Below are 16,835 nucleotides of genomic sequence, written 5' to 3' on the forward strand. Positions count from 1 at the left end.
TCCAGAAGCCTAGGCTGATTCTTCCAATGCAGTACTGAGGGAGTGCTGCACTGTCAGAGGTGTTGTCTTTCGGATGAGAAGTTTGGATGAGACATTAAACCAAGGTACTGTCTGTGCTCTCAGGTGGATGTAAAAGATCCCATAGCAATATTTATCCCTCAATCAACATCACAAAAATGGATGATCTGGTTATTAATACATTTCTGTTTGTGGGAGCTAGCTGTGCAGATTGCTCCGATGTTTCCTACATTACAATAGCAACTACACTTCAAAAGTATTTCATTGGCGGTAAGGCAGTTTGAGATGTCCTGGGGCTATAAAAGTCACTATAGAAATGCAAGTATTTATCTTTTACTCAAAATGCTGACAGATGCAAGGAGTTCAGTTCATTGACCTCCTGATTACCGATTTCCAAAGAAAGGCACAGACAAAGTGTTCTTGAGGATATTTTTATACTGTATTGATAAATACAGAAAGTTCGATTCTTGTTTATATAAGAAAGATTCTTGTTTATATAAAAGACTACAAACAATAGTGGAACTGTAGAACTCAGAAGGTTAATACATTTGAGATTATTAGGACACAAGGCCCTGGATGCAGAGAGCTGCACAGAAGCAGCCTCTGCCCTGAAAGCAGAATCTTCTTTGTGTTTTCCATGCAGGGCCATGAGAGCATGGGAGCTCAGTAGCAGTAATCTGAATAATCCTCCTCCACATAGTTGGCTGGGAAAAAACCAACCTAAAAAACAGAGAGTAGGAGAGGTTACAGACTGGCCACGTTCACACACCAGCTTATAAATCAGCAACACAGACTGCAGCGGCTCAGGAAGACAGCCCTACCTAATATTCTATTCATTGATTTTTCTATGTCAGCCTTGGCTCAGTGGGTAACACTCTCACCTCCGAGTCAGAAGGTCACGAGGTTAAGTCCCACGCCAGAGTCTGCAGCACAAAATCTAGGCTGATGCTTTGTTGCAGTACTGACGGAGTGCAGCAGTGTTGAGTTTCAGATGAAACATTAAACAGCGGCCCCGTCTGCCCTACGGGACATAAACAATTCCAGGGCGCTAGTTTGAAGAGCAGGGGAGTTCTCCCCAGTGTCCTGGGCCAATATTTATCCCTCAACCAACATCACTAAAACAGATTACCTGGTCATTGTCTCATTGTTTGTGGGAGCTTGCTGTGCGCAGATTTTCTATATTACAACAGCGACTACATTTCAAAAGTGCTTTGGGACATCCCGAGGTCGTGAAAGGCGCTATATAAATGCAATTCTTTCTTTCCTTCTCTAGTTAAACATTGACAAATAGGGGTGTTTTAAGCATTAGAATTGTACAATGTCTGCAGCGAGGGATCATTATAAACACAGATCAGACGGGAAAGTTGAAGTAAATAAAGATGGAAGGTGAGAGGTTTTTACACAGACCCTGCCGTATACTTCTCCTTTCCACCAGCCAGGCGACCCTTTCTTATTGATGATTTTAACCACGTCTCCTTCTTTCAAGCTCAACTCTGACCGGTCCCTGGCTGAGAAGTCATATCGGGCCTTTGCTGTCCCGTAGCACTTCAAACTCGCCCCTGCCAACATCAAAATTAAAAGTCATCATCAGTTGGTGATAATTGTGCCTTTGCAATTCCTCCCTCTGTTACATAACAACTCTGTGAATTTGAGCTCATTTCTCATTGGAGCTGTTAGGTCTGGAGGCACCGCCTCCCTCCATCGCCCCGCCCCCGCATACCCGCCATTGGTCTCCCAAGGTGTCATTCTCACAGCAGCCCATGGCCAATTGGAAAGCAAATAGTCCCTTCATTAACCGATTGGATGATTCTGGCCTGTCAGTCAAGTGGTCTTTCATAAAAAAAAATTTCAACAAAGCACTTTTTAAAAAAAAAAATGCTCCTCTGGTTTTTTTTTCCCCCGGGTTTGCTCGCAACAATGTCCTGGAGATAATCCTTTAATTCTTGGAGACTCCAGGCCAATCCTGGAGGGCTGGCAATCCTATTTCACCCCCTCCACTCCACCCCCCTCCCCCCACCAGTCTCTTCTGAAAGTTGTGACTCGTGCTATGGTGAGCCTCTGGTGTCTCATCATCTCATCCACCTATGGGAGCCTTGACGGTGACTGTTGGTGGGATTGCCATGTCAAATCCCACCCTGTTCTTTAGCCAACATCAACAGATCAATAATCCCAGGAATTAATGAGAGGGGAGGTTAAGTGTTGCTGCGTAGTGATCAGGAGCAGGGATTTCGGCTGAATGTTCTCATCATTATCATGGAGACACAGAAGACAATTATAGGCCCACTTCCCTCCACTGCTGCCCTAACACGGATTAGGGATTACGCCTGAATTTTCCTGATCGGTAAGTCCTGGGACCACATCATGTGGCATATTTACTCTGAGCTTTTGGGGTAGCTAATTGCCTTGTATCTGCAATATGACTGAACTGTTTTGCTTCCAATCTGGGTAAGGTAGCATAGTGGTTATGTTCCCAGAGTAATAATCTAGAGGATCCAAAGACATGAGTTCAAATCCCACCATGGCAGCTAGGGAATTTAAATGCAGTTAATTAAATAAATCTGAAATTTAAAAAAAACTAGGATCAGTAATGGTGACCATGAAACTGCCTGATTGTTACATTTAAAAAAAATCTAGTGAATAATGTCCTTTGGGGAAGGAAATCTGCTGTCCTTACCTGGTCTGGCCTACATGTGACTCCAGACCCACAGCAATGTGGTTGACTCTTAACTGCCCTCTGAAATTGCCTATCAAGCCATTCAGTTGTGTTCAAGAGGGTGGCTTACCACCACCTTCTCGAGGGCAGTTAGGGATGGGTAATAAATGTTGGCCTTACCAGCGATGCCCACATCCGTGAGTGAATTTAAAAAAAAACTTTATGTTCAAATCTAATAATTTTTACTGCTTTTAATTTCCAGATTATTATATTTTTAAACTGAATTCAATTTCTTAAACTGCCATGGTGGGATTTGAACTCATATTATTAGTCTTTATCACAAGAGGATTTGAGTACAGGAGTAGTGAAGTTTTGCTTCAAATGTATAGAACCTTGGTTAGACCACACCTGGAGTATTGTGTGCAGTTTTGGTCCCCTAACCTTAGGAAGGATATTATTGCTATAGAGGGAGTGCAATGAAGGATCACTAGACTTGTTCCCGGGATGGCAGGACTGTCCTATGAAGAGAGATTGGGGAAACTGGGCCTGTATTCTCTAGGGTTTCGACAAATGATAGGTGATCTCATTGAAACCTACAAATATTTAAAGGGATTAGCAGGGTAGATGCAGGTAAGATGTTTCCCCTGGTTGGGGAATCTAGAACCAGGGGACACAATTTCAAAAATAAGAGGGAGGTCACTTAGGACCGAAATGAGGAGAAATTTCTTTCCTCAGGGGGTTGTGAATCTTTAGAATTCTCTACCCCAGAGGGTGTGGAAGCTCAGTCATTGAGTATGTTTAAAGCAGAGACTGACGGATTTCTAAATACCAATGACATAAAGGGATATGGGGATAGTGTGGGAAAAAAGGCAGTGAAGTGGATGATCAGCCATGATCGTATTGAATGGCGGGGTAGGCTCGATGGGCTGAATAGCCATGCTCCCATGTTCCTATTATCTGGATTATTATTCCATTAACATACCTACTACACTTCCATACTGACAAGTCTTTTCTATTTTACGTAGGATAGGTTAATTCCCTTGGCCCAGTGGGTAGTATTCTTGCCTCTGAGTCAGATTGTGGGTTTAAGTCCCAATCCAGTGATTTGAGCACAAAAACTAGGCTGCCACTCAAGTGCGGTATTGAGGGAGTGCTTCACTGTTGGAGGTGCTGTCTTTTCAATGAGACATTAAACCGAGGCCCTGACTACTTTCACAGGTGGGCACAAAAGATCCCGTGGACAATTTCAGTGAGGAGAAGGGGAGTTCTCCCTGCTGTCCTGACCAATATTTTTCAAGATCACAATAACATTATCTCATCACTGTTTGTGGGATCTTGCTGTGTGCAAATTGGCTGCCATGTTTCCTGCATTACAACAGTGGCTACACTTCAAAAATACTTATTGTCTGTAAAGCTTTTTGAGACATCCCATGGTGTTGAAAGGCGCTACAGAAATGCAAGTCTTTTTTAAGTTCATTCATCTCCTTGTTATCTCACCTGAAAATTTAGGAAGTGCTCTGCTCTCAGGTTCTTTGAAAGGATATTGCAAAATTGTATCCATTGTTTTAAAGCATTCCTTTAGAGAATTATGTTGGTAAAAGTCCACCAAATCCTGCAGTGAAACAAATAATTGTGTTAACTTTGTTTGGTGCTGAGTATTTTTCCTGAATAACTTGCTCTTTCAACAGAGAATAATTAGAGCAAGTTGATTCACATGTCCAATATACAGTAATACAGTGGTCTGAGTGTTAATGGGAATGAACTCAAGGTACTTGTGTCATCAATATGAACAGCGGAGGGGAAAACTTTGTAAGTGACTCAAAAACTGAACAGACTCAAAGGAACTGGAGATGCCACCATAGAATGAGACAACACACAAGAAGGCCATTCAGCCCATCGTACCTGTGTCAGCCCTTTGAAAGGGCTAAAAGGGCTATCCAATTTGTCACACCTTCCTTGTTCTTCCCCATAACGCTGAAAAAATTTCTATCTCAAAAGTATTTATTCAATTCCTCTTTGAAAATTACCATTGAATTTTCTTCCACCGCCCTTCCAGGCAGCACCTTGCAGTTCATAACAACTCACTTCCTCATCAACCTTTAGTTCCTTTGCCAGTTATCTTAAATCTGTGTCTTCTGGTTATCCTGCCAGTGGAAACAGTTTCTCTTTACCTACTCTATATCAAAACTCTATAATTTTAAATCATCCTGGAACCTTCTCTTCGCTAAAGAGAACAACCTCAGCTTCTCTAGGCTCTCCACCTAACTGAAGTCCCTCATCCTTGGTGCAATTCTAATAAAACTCCTCTGCACCCTGTCCAAAACCTTGACATCCTTCTCCAAAACCTTGTTTTGTTAGACAGTAACTACCAGAACAGGCCTAGAGAAGAAAGCACCACAAAGTGTGTATGAAACTAGAAAACAGTATCAAATCCTATGGATCACGGTGGCAGTGATCTCTCTGTTACTGGTTAAAGTGTGTGTGCTTGTCCTGTCAAGGTACTGGCTTAAATTTACCACCATTTGAATTTACAGTTTATACTCACCAATAATGATTTGAAGGCCCTCTTCTCTGTCACACGAAATAAACTATCTGTTGTTGTCACCTTGATGTGCTTTACTTCTGCATTGAACCTGTCGCAAAACACCGTAAAATATTAACATTCTGCAACCCATGGTCTGAAAATAGAGTCACAGAGAGAGCACTGAAACAGGCCCTTCGGCCCACTGTGTCTGTGCTGACCAACAACCATTCATATACTAATCCTACGTTAATCCCATATTCCCTACAACATCCCCACCATTCTCCTACCACCTACCTACACTAGGGGCAATTTACAATGGCCAATTTACCTATCAATCTGTAAGTCTTTTGCTGTGGGAGGAAGCTGGAGCACCTCGCGGAAACCCACACAGTCACAGGGAGAACTTGCAAACTCTGCGCAGGCAGTACCCAGAACTGAACCCGGGTGGCTGGAGCTGTGAGGCTGCGGTGCTAACCACTGCACCAAATCTTTTGGAATGTCTACTGAATTCTGAGAAATTGTGCTTTGTAATTATAGCCCATGAACATTTGATAAATTTGATCCTATTTTAACATTGCGTTAACACTTGCGCAATAAATGGGTAAACAACCCCATTGAAATAGAACAAAAGAATTTTCTGTTTATACCCAACTATCTCAAAGTGTAACTTTACTCCGAGTTGGATAAATGGAATGATCAGTTTCAGCTGTGGCTCAGTGGGTAGCACACTCATTATTAAGTCAGAGTTTATGGATTCAAGTCGCACTCGAGAGACTTAAGCACAAAATCTAGGCTGACACTCCCAGTGCAGTACTGAGGGAATGCAGTGTAGACTTACCAGAATGATACCTGGGCTTCAAGAGTTAAATTACGAGGAGTGATCACATGAACTAGGGTTACATTCCCAGGAATTTAGAAATTTAAGGGGGTGATTTGATTGAAGCTTTCAAGATGTTCAGAGTCACAGATAGGGCCAATGGAGGCAGTCTCTGCTGGTTGGAGATTTTAGGACTAGGGAGCATAGTGTAAAGATTAAAGCAAAAACTTTCAGGAGTGAAATTAGGAAACGCTCCTACACAAATATGGCAGTAGAAGTTTGGAGCTCTTCTGCAAATGGCAGGCAGTTGATGGTAGATCAGCAGTTAATTTCAAACTGAGAATGATTAGGTTTTTGTTATCCAAAGATATTCAGGGATATGGGGCAAAAGCAGGTAGATGGAATTAGGTCATGGATCAACCATGACCTTATTGAATGGCGGAACAGGCTCGAGGGGCTAAATGGCCTCCTCAGTTCCTATGTCCCTAATAAAGAACCACTAAATTTTTACCTCTGCAGTTAGAATGAGCCAAGATGACCTCTCTTGATGGCTTTTCTGGTTAAATGGATACTTAACTGAATTTTATCCATGTCAATGATACACTGGTCATAGATATAAATACATTGGCAATCTCATCTCTCTCAGATATACGTGCGCACAGGCACTGCACGAGCGAATCGTGCTACACACCTACTATACCAGTGAATCTAATTACACTGCAACTATCTTCACAGGCCCAGCAAGAAAGAAATGAAAATTGACATATTTGTACGGCGTGCGTAATTATCCCTCATTACTTGATGCTGATGGCATATTCTCCAACATCCTTCACTCTTTGCCTCACTAGATAGGTGCCATCTGAACGATTGCCGAGAAGCGTTTCTGCTTGGCTGCGTTCCATGGGTCCACTGTACCTGCAAAGAGACAAGTCTCAAGATTACTTTGGTATAAAACTTTGCCCTTCTTTGTAAGGATGTGTGCTGAAAGTCAGCAGCAAATGCTCCAGTTTCTACTGTGATATGTACCACCACAATTTACCCTGCACTAAATTACGAATTGCGAGCCTGAGGAAATATTCAGAAGTGTTTTCATTGGGAGAAAAATATATTCACAGTGAAAGTATTTATAATCTGACTACTGTGCTTACCAGGAATAGGTGGAATAGTCTGTTTGAAGTGCCTGCAAGATACAAGTACATAAAACCATATTAAAGATTGCCTATTTTAATTGTCTAATGGCATCTATTCCAGTAGTTTTCCAACTTTTTGTTGGAGGGGACACCCTGTAAATATAGACACACTCCCAAAGACATCCTGCAGATACTGACATGCTCCTGGGGATGGCTAGTACGTTGAGGATGCAGTGATGGAGTGTGTGTTGGGTAGTAGGATGAGGGTGCAGTGATGGTCGGAGTGTGTGTTGGGTAGTAGGATGAGGGTGCAGTGATGGTCGGAGTGTGTGTTGGGTAGTAGGATGAGGGTGCAGTGATGGACAGAATGTGTGTTGGGTAGTAGGATGAGGATGCAGTGATGGACGGAGTGTGTGTTGGGTAGTAGGATGAGGGTGCAATGTTGGACGGAGTGTGTGTTGGGTAGTAGGATGAGGGTGCAGTGATGGACGGAGTGTGTGTTGGGTAGTAGGATGAGGGTGCAATGTTGGACGGAGTGTGTGTTGGGTAGTAGGATGAGGGTGCAGTGATGGACGGAGTGTGTGTTGGGTAGTAGGATGAGGGTGCAGTGATGGACAGAGTGTGTTGGGTAGTAGGATGAGGATGCAGTGATGGAGTGTGTGTTGGGTAGTAGGATGAGGGTGCAGTGATGGTCGGAGTGTGTGTTCGGTAGTAGGATGAGGGTGCAGTGATGGACAGAGTGTGTTGGGTAGTAGGATGAGGGTGCAGTGATGGACGGAGTGTGTGTTGGGTAGTAGGATGAGGGTGCAGTGTTGGACGGAGTGTGTGTTGGGTAGTAGGATGAGGGTGCAATGTTGGACGGAGTGTGTGTTGGGTAGTAGGATGAGGGTGCAGTGTTGGACGGAGTGTGTGTTGGGTAGTAGGATGAGGGTGCAGTGTTGGACGGAGTGTGTTTTGGGTAGTAGGATGAGGGTGCAGTGTTGGACGGAGTGTGTGTTGGGTAGTCGGATGAGGATGCAGTGATGGAGTGTGTGTTGGGTAGTCGGATGAGGGTGCAGTGATGGTCGGAGTGTGTGTTGGGTAGTAGGATGAGGATGCAGTGATGGACGGAGTGTATGTTGGGTAGTAGGATGAGGATGCAGTGATGGACGGAGTGTGTGTTGGGTAGTAGGATGAGGATGCAGTGATGGTCGGAGTGTGTGTTGGGTTGTAGGATGAGGATGCAGTGATGGATGGAGTGTATGTTGGGTAGTAGGATGAGGATGCAGTGATGGTCGGAGTGTGTGTTGGGTGGTAGGATGAGGATGCAGTGATGGATGGAGTGTGTGTTGGGTAGTAGGATGAGGATGCAGTGATGGACGGAGTGTGTGTTGGGTAGTAGGATGAGGATGCAGTGATGGACGGAGTGTGTGTTGGGTAGTAGGATGAGGGTGCAGTGATGGTCGGAGTGTATGTTGGGTAGTAGGATGAGGATGCAGTGATGGTCGGAGTGTGTGTTGGGTAGTAGGATGAGGATGCAGTGATGGACGGAGTGTGTGTTGGGTAGTAGGATGAGGGTGCAGTGATGGTCGGAGTGTATGTTGGGTAGTAGGATGAGGGTGCAGTGATGGTCGGAGTGTATGTTGGGTAGTAGGATGAGGATGCAGTGATGGTCGGAGTGTGTGTTGGGTAGTAGGATGAGGATGCAGTGATGGACGGAGTGTGTGTTGGGTAGTAGGATGAGGATGCAGTGATGGACGGAGTGTGTGTTGGGTAGTAGGATGAGGATGCAGTGATGGTCGGAGTGTGTGTTGGGTAGTAGGATGAGGGTGCAGTGATGGACGGAGTGTGTGTTGGGTAGTAGGATGAGGATGCAGTGATGGTCGGAGTGTGTGTTGGGTAGTAGGATGAGGATGCAGTGATGGATGGAGTGTGTGTTGGGTAGTAGGATGAGGATGCAGTGATGGATGGAGTGTGTGTTGGGTAGTAGGATGAGGATGCAGTGATGGTCGGAGTGTATGTTGGGTAGTAGGATGAGGGTGCAGTGATGGACGGAGTGTGTGTTGGGTAGTAGGATGAGGGTGCAGTGATGGACGGAGTGTGTGTTGGGTAGTAGGATGAGGGTGCAGTGATGGACGGAGTGTGTGTTGGGTAGTAGGATGAGGATGCAGTGATGGACGGAGTGTGTGTTGGGTAGTAGGATGAGGGTGCAGTGATGGTCGGAGTGTATGTTGGGTAGTAGGATGAGGGTGCAGTGATGGACGGAGTGTGTGTTGGGTAGTAGGATGAGGGTGCAGTGATGGTCGGAGTGTATGTTGGGTAGTAGGATGAGGATGCAGTGATGGTCGGAGTGTGTGTTGGGTAGTAGGATGAGGATGCAGTGATGGACGGAGTGTGTGTTGGGTAGTAGGATGAGGGTGCAGTGATGGTCGGAGTGTATGTTGGGTAGTAGGATGAGGATGCAGTGATGGTCGGAGTGTATGTTGGGTAGTAGGATGAGGATGCAGTGATGGACGGAGTGTGTGTTGGGTAGTAGGATGAGGATGCAGTGATGGATGGAGTGTGTGTTGGGTAGTAGGATGAGGATGCAGTGATGGATGGAGTGTGTGTTGGGTAGTAAGATGAGGATGCAGTGATGGTCGGAGTGTATGTTGGGTAGTAGGATGAGGGTGCAGTGATGGACGGAGTGTGTGTTGGGTAGTAGGATGAGGGTGCAGTGATGGACGGAGTGTGTGTTGGGTAGTAGGATGAGGATGCAGTGATGGACGGAGTGTGTGTTGGGTAGTAGGATGAGGATGCAGTGATGGACGGAGTGTGTGTTGGGTAGTAGGATGAGGATGCAGTGATGGTCGGAGTGTATGTTGGGTAGTAGGATGAGGGTGCAGTGATGGACGGAGTGTGTGTTGGGTAGTAGGATGAGGATGCAGTGATGGACGGAGTGTGTGTTGGGTAGTAGGATGAGGATGCAGTGATGGACGGAGTGTGTGTTGGGTAGTAGGATGAGGATGCAGTGATGGTCGGAGTGTATGTTGGGTAGTAGGATGAGGGTGCAGTGATGGACGGAGTGTGTGTTGGGTAGTAGGATGAGGATGCAGTGATGGATGGAGTGTGTGTTGGGTAGTAGGATGAGGATGCAGTGATGGTCGGAGTGTATGTTGGGTAGTAGGATGAGGGTGCAGTGATGGACGGAGTGTGTGTTGGGTAGTAGGATGAGGATGCAGTGATGGACGGAGTGTGTGTTGGGTAGTAGGATGAGGATTCAGTGATGGACGGAGTGTGTGTTGGGTAGTAGGATGAGGATGCAGTGATGGACGGAGTGTGTGTTGGGTAGTAGGATGAGGATGCAGTGTTGGACGGAGTGTGTGTTGGGTAGTAGGATGAGGATGCAGTGATGGTCGGAGTGTATGTTGGGTAGTAGGATGAGGATGCAGTGATGGTCGGAGTGTGTGTTGGGTAGTCGGATGAGGATGCAGTGATGGACGGAGTGTGTGTTGGGCAGTCGGATGAGGATGCAGTGATGGACGGAGTGTGTGTTGGGTAGTAGGATGAGGATGCAGTGATGGTCGGAGTGTGTGTTGGGTAGTAGGATGAGGGTGCAGTGATGGACGGAGTGTGTGTTGGGTAGTCGGATGAGGGTGCAGTGATGGACGGAGTGTGTGTTGGGTAGTAGGATGAGGATGCAGTGATGGACGGAGTGTATGTTGGGTAGTAGGATGAGGATGCAGTGATGGACGGAGTGTATGTTGGGTAGTAGGATGAGGATGCAGTGATGGTCGGAGTGTATGTTGAAGCCAACAAAGACAAAAGCTTGGATGTCTTCCTGATTTAAACTGTGTTTTGTAGTGAACGGGACTTGGTGCACGTCCTACCCTCTGAGCTGTGGCATTTCAGCAGTTGGTCTCTCTACACCAGTGATCCCTGCCCAGTGAAACTATGTCGAATAAGAATCTGGTAAAAAAATCAAGTTTGTTTTACTTACGCATACAAAGGGTTTTACTTTAGAACAGGGGAACCAGCCAATATCATTCGTGGATGTATTCCTTCCCTAAAGCCATTAAAAAAAACACTCATTAAATATCTTTAACTTCTGTGTTAACTGACCACTATTTGATACTTGGATATTACAATGGATAACAACAAAAAGCAGGAAACTTGGCCATCGGCAAATTCCTCTGCCAGTTAGCGACCTTACTACAATCACAGATCCCAGAGCTGGTGGCTTATAAATCATCCAGATAATCGACATCAACTTCCAATTTTATACTCGTATTTCCCGATTGTCTGCTGCATCATACACAGCTATTGGGATGTTTGCCTTCGGTGTCCTACTCAAAAACTCCCCGATGAGTGGGAGTTGGTCCATTTATTGGTTGAAGGCTGTCATCATTGATCATAATGGGAGCCCATTCCTTACCTCAACTGCTCTGAGCTGAGCTCAAGTGAATACACGTAGTGAGTTGCTGAGTCACACAGGATAGGGCAGTCTGCGATCTAAGCTCTGGTCTTTAACTGAGGCATCTTACGTCATTCAGGGTAGGAGTGGGGTGCTACAATTGGTCTCAATGCTAGGGTTGGGAATATTGGCCAGGGTGTCTGCTCCTGGTTACATTGTGTTCCCTGCTCAAAGTGTAATAAAAACATTGCTGTTTGATGATCTAATGGGTAAAAGCACTAACTGATATAGTATTAAAGGATATACAATCATACAGCACAGAAGAAGGCCAGTCAGCCCATCATAGCTGTGCCAGCTCTTTGAAAATTAGCAAGAATATTAAAAAAACAATAAAGGGAGCCTAATGCCAGGGCGACATTGTGGTTATTTCAGTCTGTGCTTACCTCCCACCACTGCTGTTCCACCTCTGCTTTGGTGAGTTCGATTATATCTCCTAAAAGCAGCTTCAGAGCAGGTCCAAAGGCCACAGGTGGAGGAGGCATCCCATAATAGTCTTGGCAGACTTCCGTTTTGGGCAAACCTGAGAGAGACCAAGAAAGGGAGAGGGGATGAGAGCCTTTGAAGTTGTCAGTAGATTGTCAACTACATGATTTGTACAATTTTGTCCTCTCCTCAATCATTCTCCTCCTGTTTACATTGTCCACCAATGTCCTTGTTGATCAAAGCAGAAAATGGCCATACCCCAACTCTCCATTAACATCTAACCCACGTAGACCAGGTATTTGGAGGGCTGAATGTTATTCTCGTGTACGAAACGTAAGCACTTTGTAACTTAAATATATTCAGTTGTAGTATTACTTATGAATTACTCTTGTCTCTCTGTTTTATCACTGCTGCAGTCATCATTCTTCTGGCTTCCCTTTCTTGGTCTTTGCAAAATGCAAATATCCCATCCCACACTGAGTTCGAGTCCAAGGTGCATTGGAGCTAAGAAACAGCAAAGGGCAGTAAACATTGGTGGGAGTTGTTTATAGGCCACCAAACTGTAGTGGTAATGTTGGGCATTGTATAAATCAGAAAATTAGAGCTGCTTGTAGCATGGACAATACAGTAATAATGGGCGATTCAATTTACATATAGATTGGGTAAACCTAATCACCTGTGGAGAATGAATTCCTGGAGTGTGTACGAGGTGGGTTTCTGGAGCAGTATGTTGAAGAGCCAACTAGGGATGGGGCTATTTTAGATTTAGTATTATGCAATGATAAAGGGCTAATTAATAACCTTGCTGTAAAGGAGCCATTAGGAAATAGTGACCACAATATGATAGAATTCTACATTAAGTTTGAAAGAGATATAGTTCATTCTGAAACTAGGGTCTTAAATCTGAGCAAAGGAACTATGAAGGTTTGAGGGCAAAGTTGGCTATGATGAGAAAATACATTGAAAGATTTGACAGTAGACAGGTAATGGCTAGTATTTAAAGAAGTATTACATGGTTTACAACAAATATACATTCCTCTAAGACACAAAAACACAACAGGAAAGGTGAATCAACCATGGCTAACAAAAAAAGTTAAGGATTGCATTAGGTCAAAGAAAGTGGCTTATAAAGGTCACCAAAAGAAGTAGTAAGCCTGAGGAATGGGAGGAATTTTGAGTCCAACAAAGGAGGACCAAGAAACTGATAAAGAAAGGGAAAAGAGTTTATAATGTAAGCTAGCTAGAAACATAAAGGCTGACTGTAAAAAACTTCTTTAGGTATGTGAAAAGGAAATGATTAGCGAGGACGAATGTGGGTCCAATGCAGGCGGAGACAGGAGAGTTTGTGGTGGAGAATGAGGAAGTGGTGGAGAGACTAAAACATTACTTTGTCTGTCATCACAGAGGAAGACACAGAAAATCTCCCCGAAATACTAGGGAACCAAGGAACTTGTAAAAATGAGGAACTGAAAGTAATTAGTATCAATGAAGAGACAGTACTCGAAAAATTAATTGGATTGAAAGTTGATAAATCCCCTGGACCAGATGAGCTACATCCCAGAGTATTGAAGGAAGTGGCTATAGAGATAGTAGATGCATTGGTGGTTATCTTTCAAAATTCTATAGATTCTGGAAGGGTTCCTGCAGACTGGAAAGTAGCAAATGTAACCTCATTATTTAAGAAGGAACCAAGAGAGAAAACGGAGAACTACAGACCTGTTAGTTTGATATCAGTGGTAGGGGAAATGTTAGAATCTATTATAAAGGATGTGATAACTGGACACTTAGAAAATAATGATATGATTGGGCAGAGTCAACATGGATTTGTGAAAGAGAAATCCTGTTTGACAAAACCTGTTGGAGTTTTTTGAGGATGTTACTTGTAGCATAGATAAAGGAGAACCAGTGGATGTGGTGTATTTTGATTTTCAGAAGGCTTTTGATAAGGTCCCACACAGGAGGTTAGTAAACAAAATTAGAGCACATGGGATTGGGGGTAATATACTGCAATGGATTGAGAATTGGTGAACAGAAAGGGGGGAATGGGAATAAATGGGTTATTCTCAGGATGGCAGGCTGTTACTAGTGGGGTACCACAATGATCAGTGCTTGGACCACAGCTGTTCACAATCTATATAAATGACTTGGATATGGGAACAAATTGTAATAGTTCCAAATTTGCTGATGACATAAAACTAGGAGGGAATGTAAGTTGCGAGGAGAATGCAAGGAGATTTCAAGGGGATTTGGACAGGCTAAATGAATGGGCAAGGACATGGCAGATGGAATATATTGTGAATAAGTGTGGTGATCCATTTTGGTGGGAAAAACAGAAAGACAGAGGTTGGGAAGTGTTGATGTCCAAAGAGACCTGGGTGTCCTCATTCATGAGTTACTAAAAGCTAGTATGCAGGTGCAGCAAGCAGTTAAGAAGGCAAATGGTATGTTGGCCTTCATTACAATGAGATTTGAGTACAGGAGTGAAGATGTCTTGCTGCAATTGTTTGGAGCCTTGGTGAGACCGCACCTGGAGTATTGTGTACAGTTTTGGTCTCCTTATCTAAGGAAGGATATATTTGCCTTGGAGGGAGTGCGACGGAGGTTCACCAGACTAATCCCTGGGATGGCAGAATTGTCTTAAAAGGAGAGATTGCAGAAACTGGGCCTGTATTCTCTAGAGTTTCGAAGAATGAGACGTGATCTCATTGAAACTTACAAAATTCTTACAGGACTTGACAGGGTAGATGTGGATAGGATGTTTCCTCTGGCTTGTGAGTCTAGAACCAGGGGACCCAGTCTCAGAATAAAGGGCAGGCCATTTAAGACTGAAATGAGGAAGAATTTCTTTACTCAGCGGTTGGTGAATTCTCTACCCCAGAGGGCTGTGGAAGCTCAATCATTGAGCATGCTCAAGACAGAAATCGATAGATATCTGGACACTAATGACATCAAAGGATATGTGGATAGTGGGGAAAAATGGCGTAGAGGTAATTGATCAGCCATGATCTGTTTGAATGGCAGAGCAGGCTCAATGGGCCGAATGGCCTACTCCTGCTGCTATCCTATGATCCTAGGAAATCAAAAATTCATCACACTATTTCCTACTTTATTTCATTCTTTTGCTATGCTCCTATGGAATTTGGGACATTTGGGGTATCAGGGCTTCGAAGCAGCATATCTGGGTATGTTACTTAAATAGTGCTGCGCTAGTGTGATTGCCTTCTATAAAGGAGGGAGAACTTTAATTGCAGTGAGCACGCAATGTAACTAACCCAAGGAATTGATGTGATTTGAAACTGTTTAGTGGTTTCCACCTTGAAACTTCGACAGTTATGGAGGATGTAGAAGGAAAAAAATTGTGGCCGATGCAGCTAAATAAATAAATAAATATAATGAAAGTATAGCCACATATGGAGTATTTGTATCCATACAAAATGGAGTATTTACCCAAGGCATTGTGGGACAAGTTAGTTAGCTTGCAGCCTTGAGCATGGTACTGCTTAGCACAGGCAATTAGCCTGACCAAGGAGGGCCCCTCATATCAGTGTATAAGACAGCTGCTTTGTGTAACTGCAGACTGCACGAAGCAATCAGGAATGCAAGCTTGATAAAGGTAGAAGGATTCATTGTGAAGACTCAAGGATCGTTGATCAGGGGGTCTGGGAAACATCACAAGATGATCAGGGGGCTTGCTATGAGCTGATCACATAGCCACATGATGCCTAATGAGTAATCTAATTGGTAATATGTGTAATGTATGTAATCAATAACCGTTATGATTGGATCATGTCCAGCCAGGATGGGCTGAGTAACTGTTTGAAAAATGTATAAGTATTGATGATTTTCCTTTGTTCGGTGGAGAGGCATCTGGACCTGCTCCCCGCTGGCGTAATAAACTGTTTGACATTGGAGCAGACCTGAGTGTCGAGTGATTCTTCCAGATTCATTCCCGCTAACAATTGGCGTAGTCGGCAGGATCAGGTGTAAGTCAGCTCTTCTGTAACCCCGAAGGGGCCAAGGGGGAGTTGGCTGGAGCCTGATCCCGAACTTGAGAACTGGATTCGGCGGTCGCTTGATGCCATCAGGAATACCGGGTGAGTATCTAACAGAAACTTATCCCGGGGCCGGGTGGTGTTTCGCGACCGACGAATGCCAAGTTTGTGAACAGGATCTGAACAATGGTCAAACGGTGGTAGGTAGTTCGTTAAGAGACGTAGGCACTGTCAAGGAGGGTTTGGAATATATGTATGCGTATATATATCATAAGCTTGTTGTATGAAATACGGACAGACTTGTGACCCGACAGTTAGCCAGGAGACGGTCTACTACAAGTTGCGCTAGGTTAAAAGCGGACCTCTGAGAGTAGATTCTAACGGTTCTAATCCTACCCAAGTATGGCCAGTGAAAAGATGAAGCTCGAGTGGGGACCGGAGGGGTCCATTACCTGCCAGCTGGCAGAGAAACAAAAAGAAAAAAAAGCATTCACTAAGTTTATGGCAGAGTGATACAAAAGACTATGTTTTAGAGTAAAAACAAGTTACTGTGTCTTTGATTCGAATGTGTGATTGTTGGAAGCATCCACGAATGAATTGAATGTCTGGGATGTACAGCTTGTGTTCTATAGAACTGACTGTCATTAACTCTTTGTTGTCTGGCTTTAATGTTGAAAGCATGAGTCTATTAAGTTGTTTGGAATTGAATGAGTGTGAAAAGTGATTGTTGAGTGTGTTCATTTCGATTTAAGATTGTGCACCCAGGAATGGGATATAAACTTGAATTTTATTTTAAATTAAAGTTTTATTATTTTAAAGTTGGTTTTGCAACTGTGAAAAGGCAAT

At 44.1% G+C, this 16,835-nt stretch overlaps 1 protein-coding gene across 2 annotated transcripts in view; it reads right to left on the reverse strand.

Moving 5' to 3' along the window:
- Window positions 1–435: 435 nt before the first annotated feature.
- Window positions 436–16,835, reverse strand: part of LOC137355735 (proto-oncogene vav-like) — a 96,564-nt gene continuing 80,164 nt past the window's right edge. For both annotated transcript variants that reach the window (XM_068021208.1, XM_068021209.1), the window contains exons 20-27: window positions 11,958–12,094; window positions 11,101–11,166; window positions 7,161–7,192; window positions 6,811–6,927; window positions 5,217–5,304; window positions 4,169–4,283; window positions 1,426–1,577; window positions 436–738 (exon numbers count right to left, since the gene is read on the reverse strand). In XM_068021208.1, coding sequence (XP_067877309.1) covers window positions 682–738; window positions 1,426–1,577; window positions 4,169–4,283; window positions 5,217–5,304; window positions 6,811–6,927; window positions 7,161–7,192; window positions 11,101–11,166; window positions 11,958–12,094 — 764 coding nt within the window. In that variant the 3' untranslated portion in view covers window positions 436–681. The remainder of the gene's footprint in view (window positions 739–1,425; window positions 1,578–4,168; window positions 4,284–5,216; window positions 5,305–6,810; window positions 6,928–7,160; window positions 7,193–11,100; window positions 11,167–11,957; window positions 12,095–16,835) is intronic.

The sequence above is a fragment of the Heterodontus francisci genome, chromosome 43 (genome assembly GCF_036365525.1).
Source record: "Heterodontus francisci isolate sHetFra1 chromosome 43, sHetFra1.hap1, whole genome shotgun sequence".
NCBI lineage: Eukaryota > Metazoa > Chordata > Chondrichthyes > Heterodontiformes > Heterodontidae > Heterodontus > Heterodontus francisci.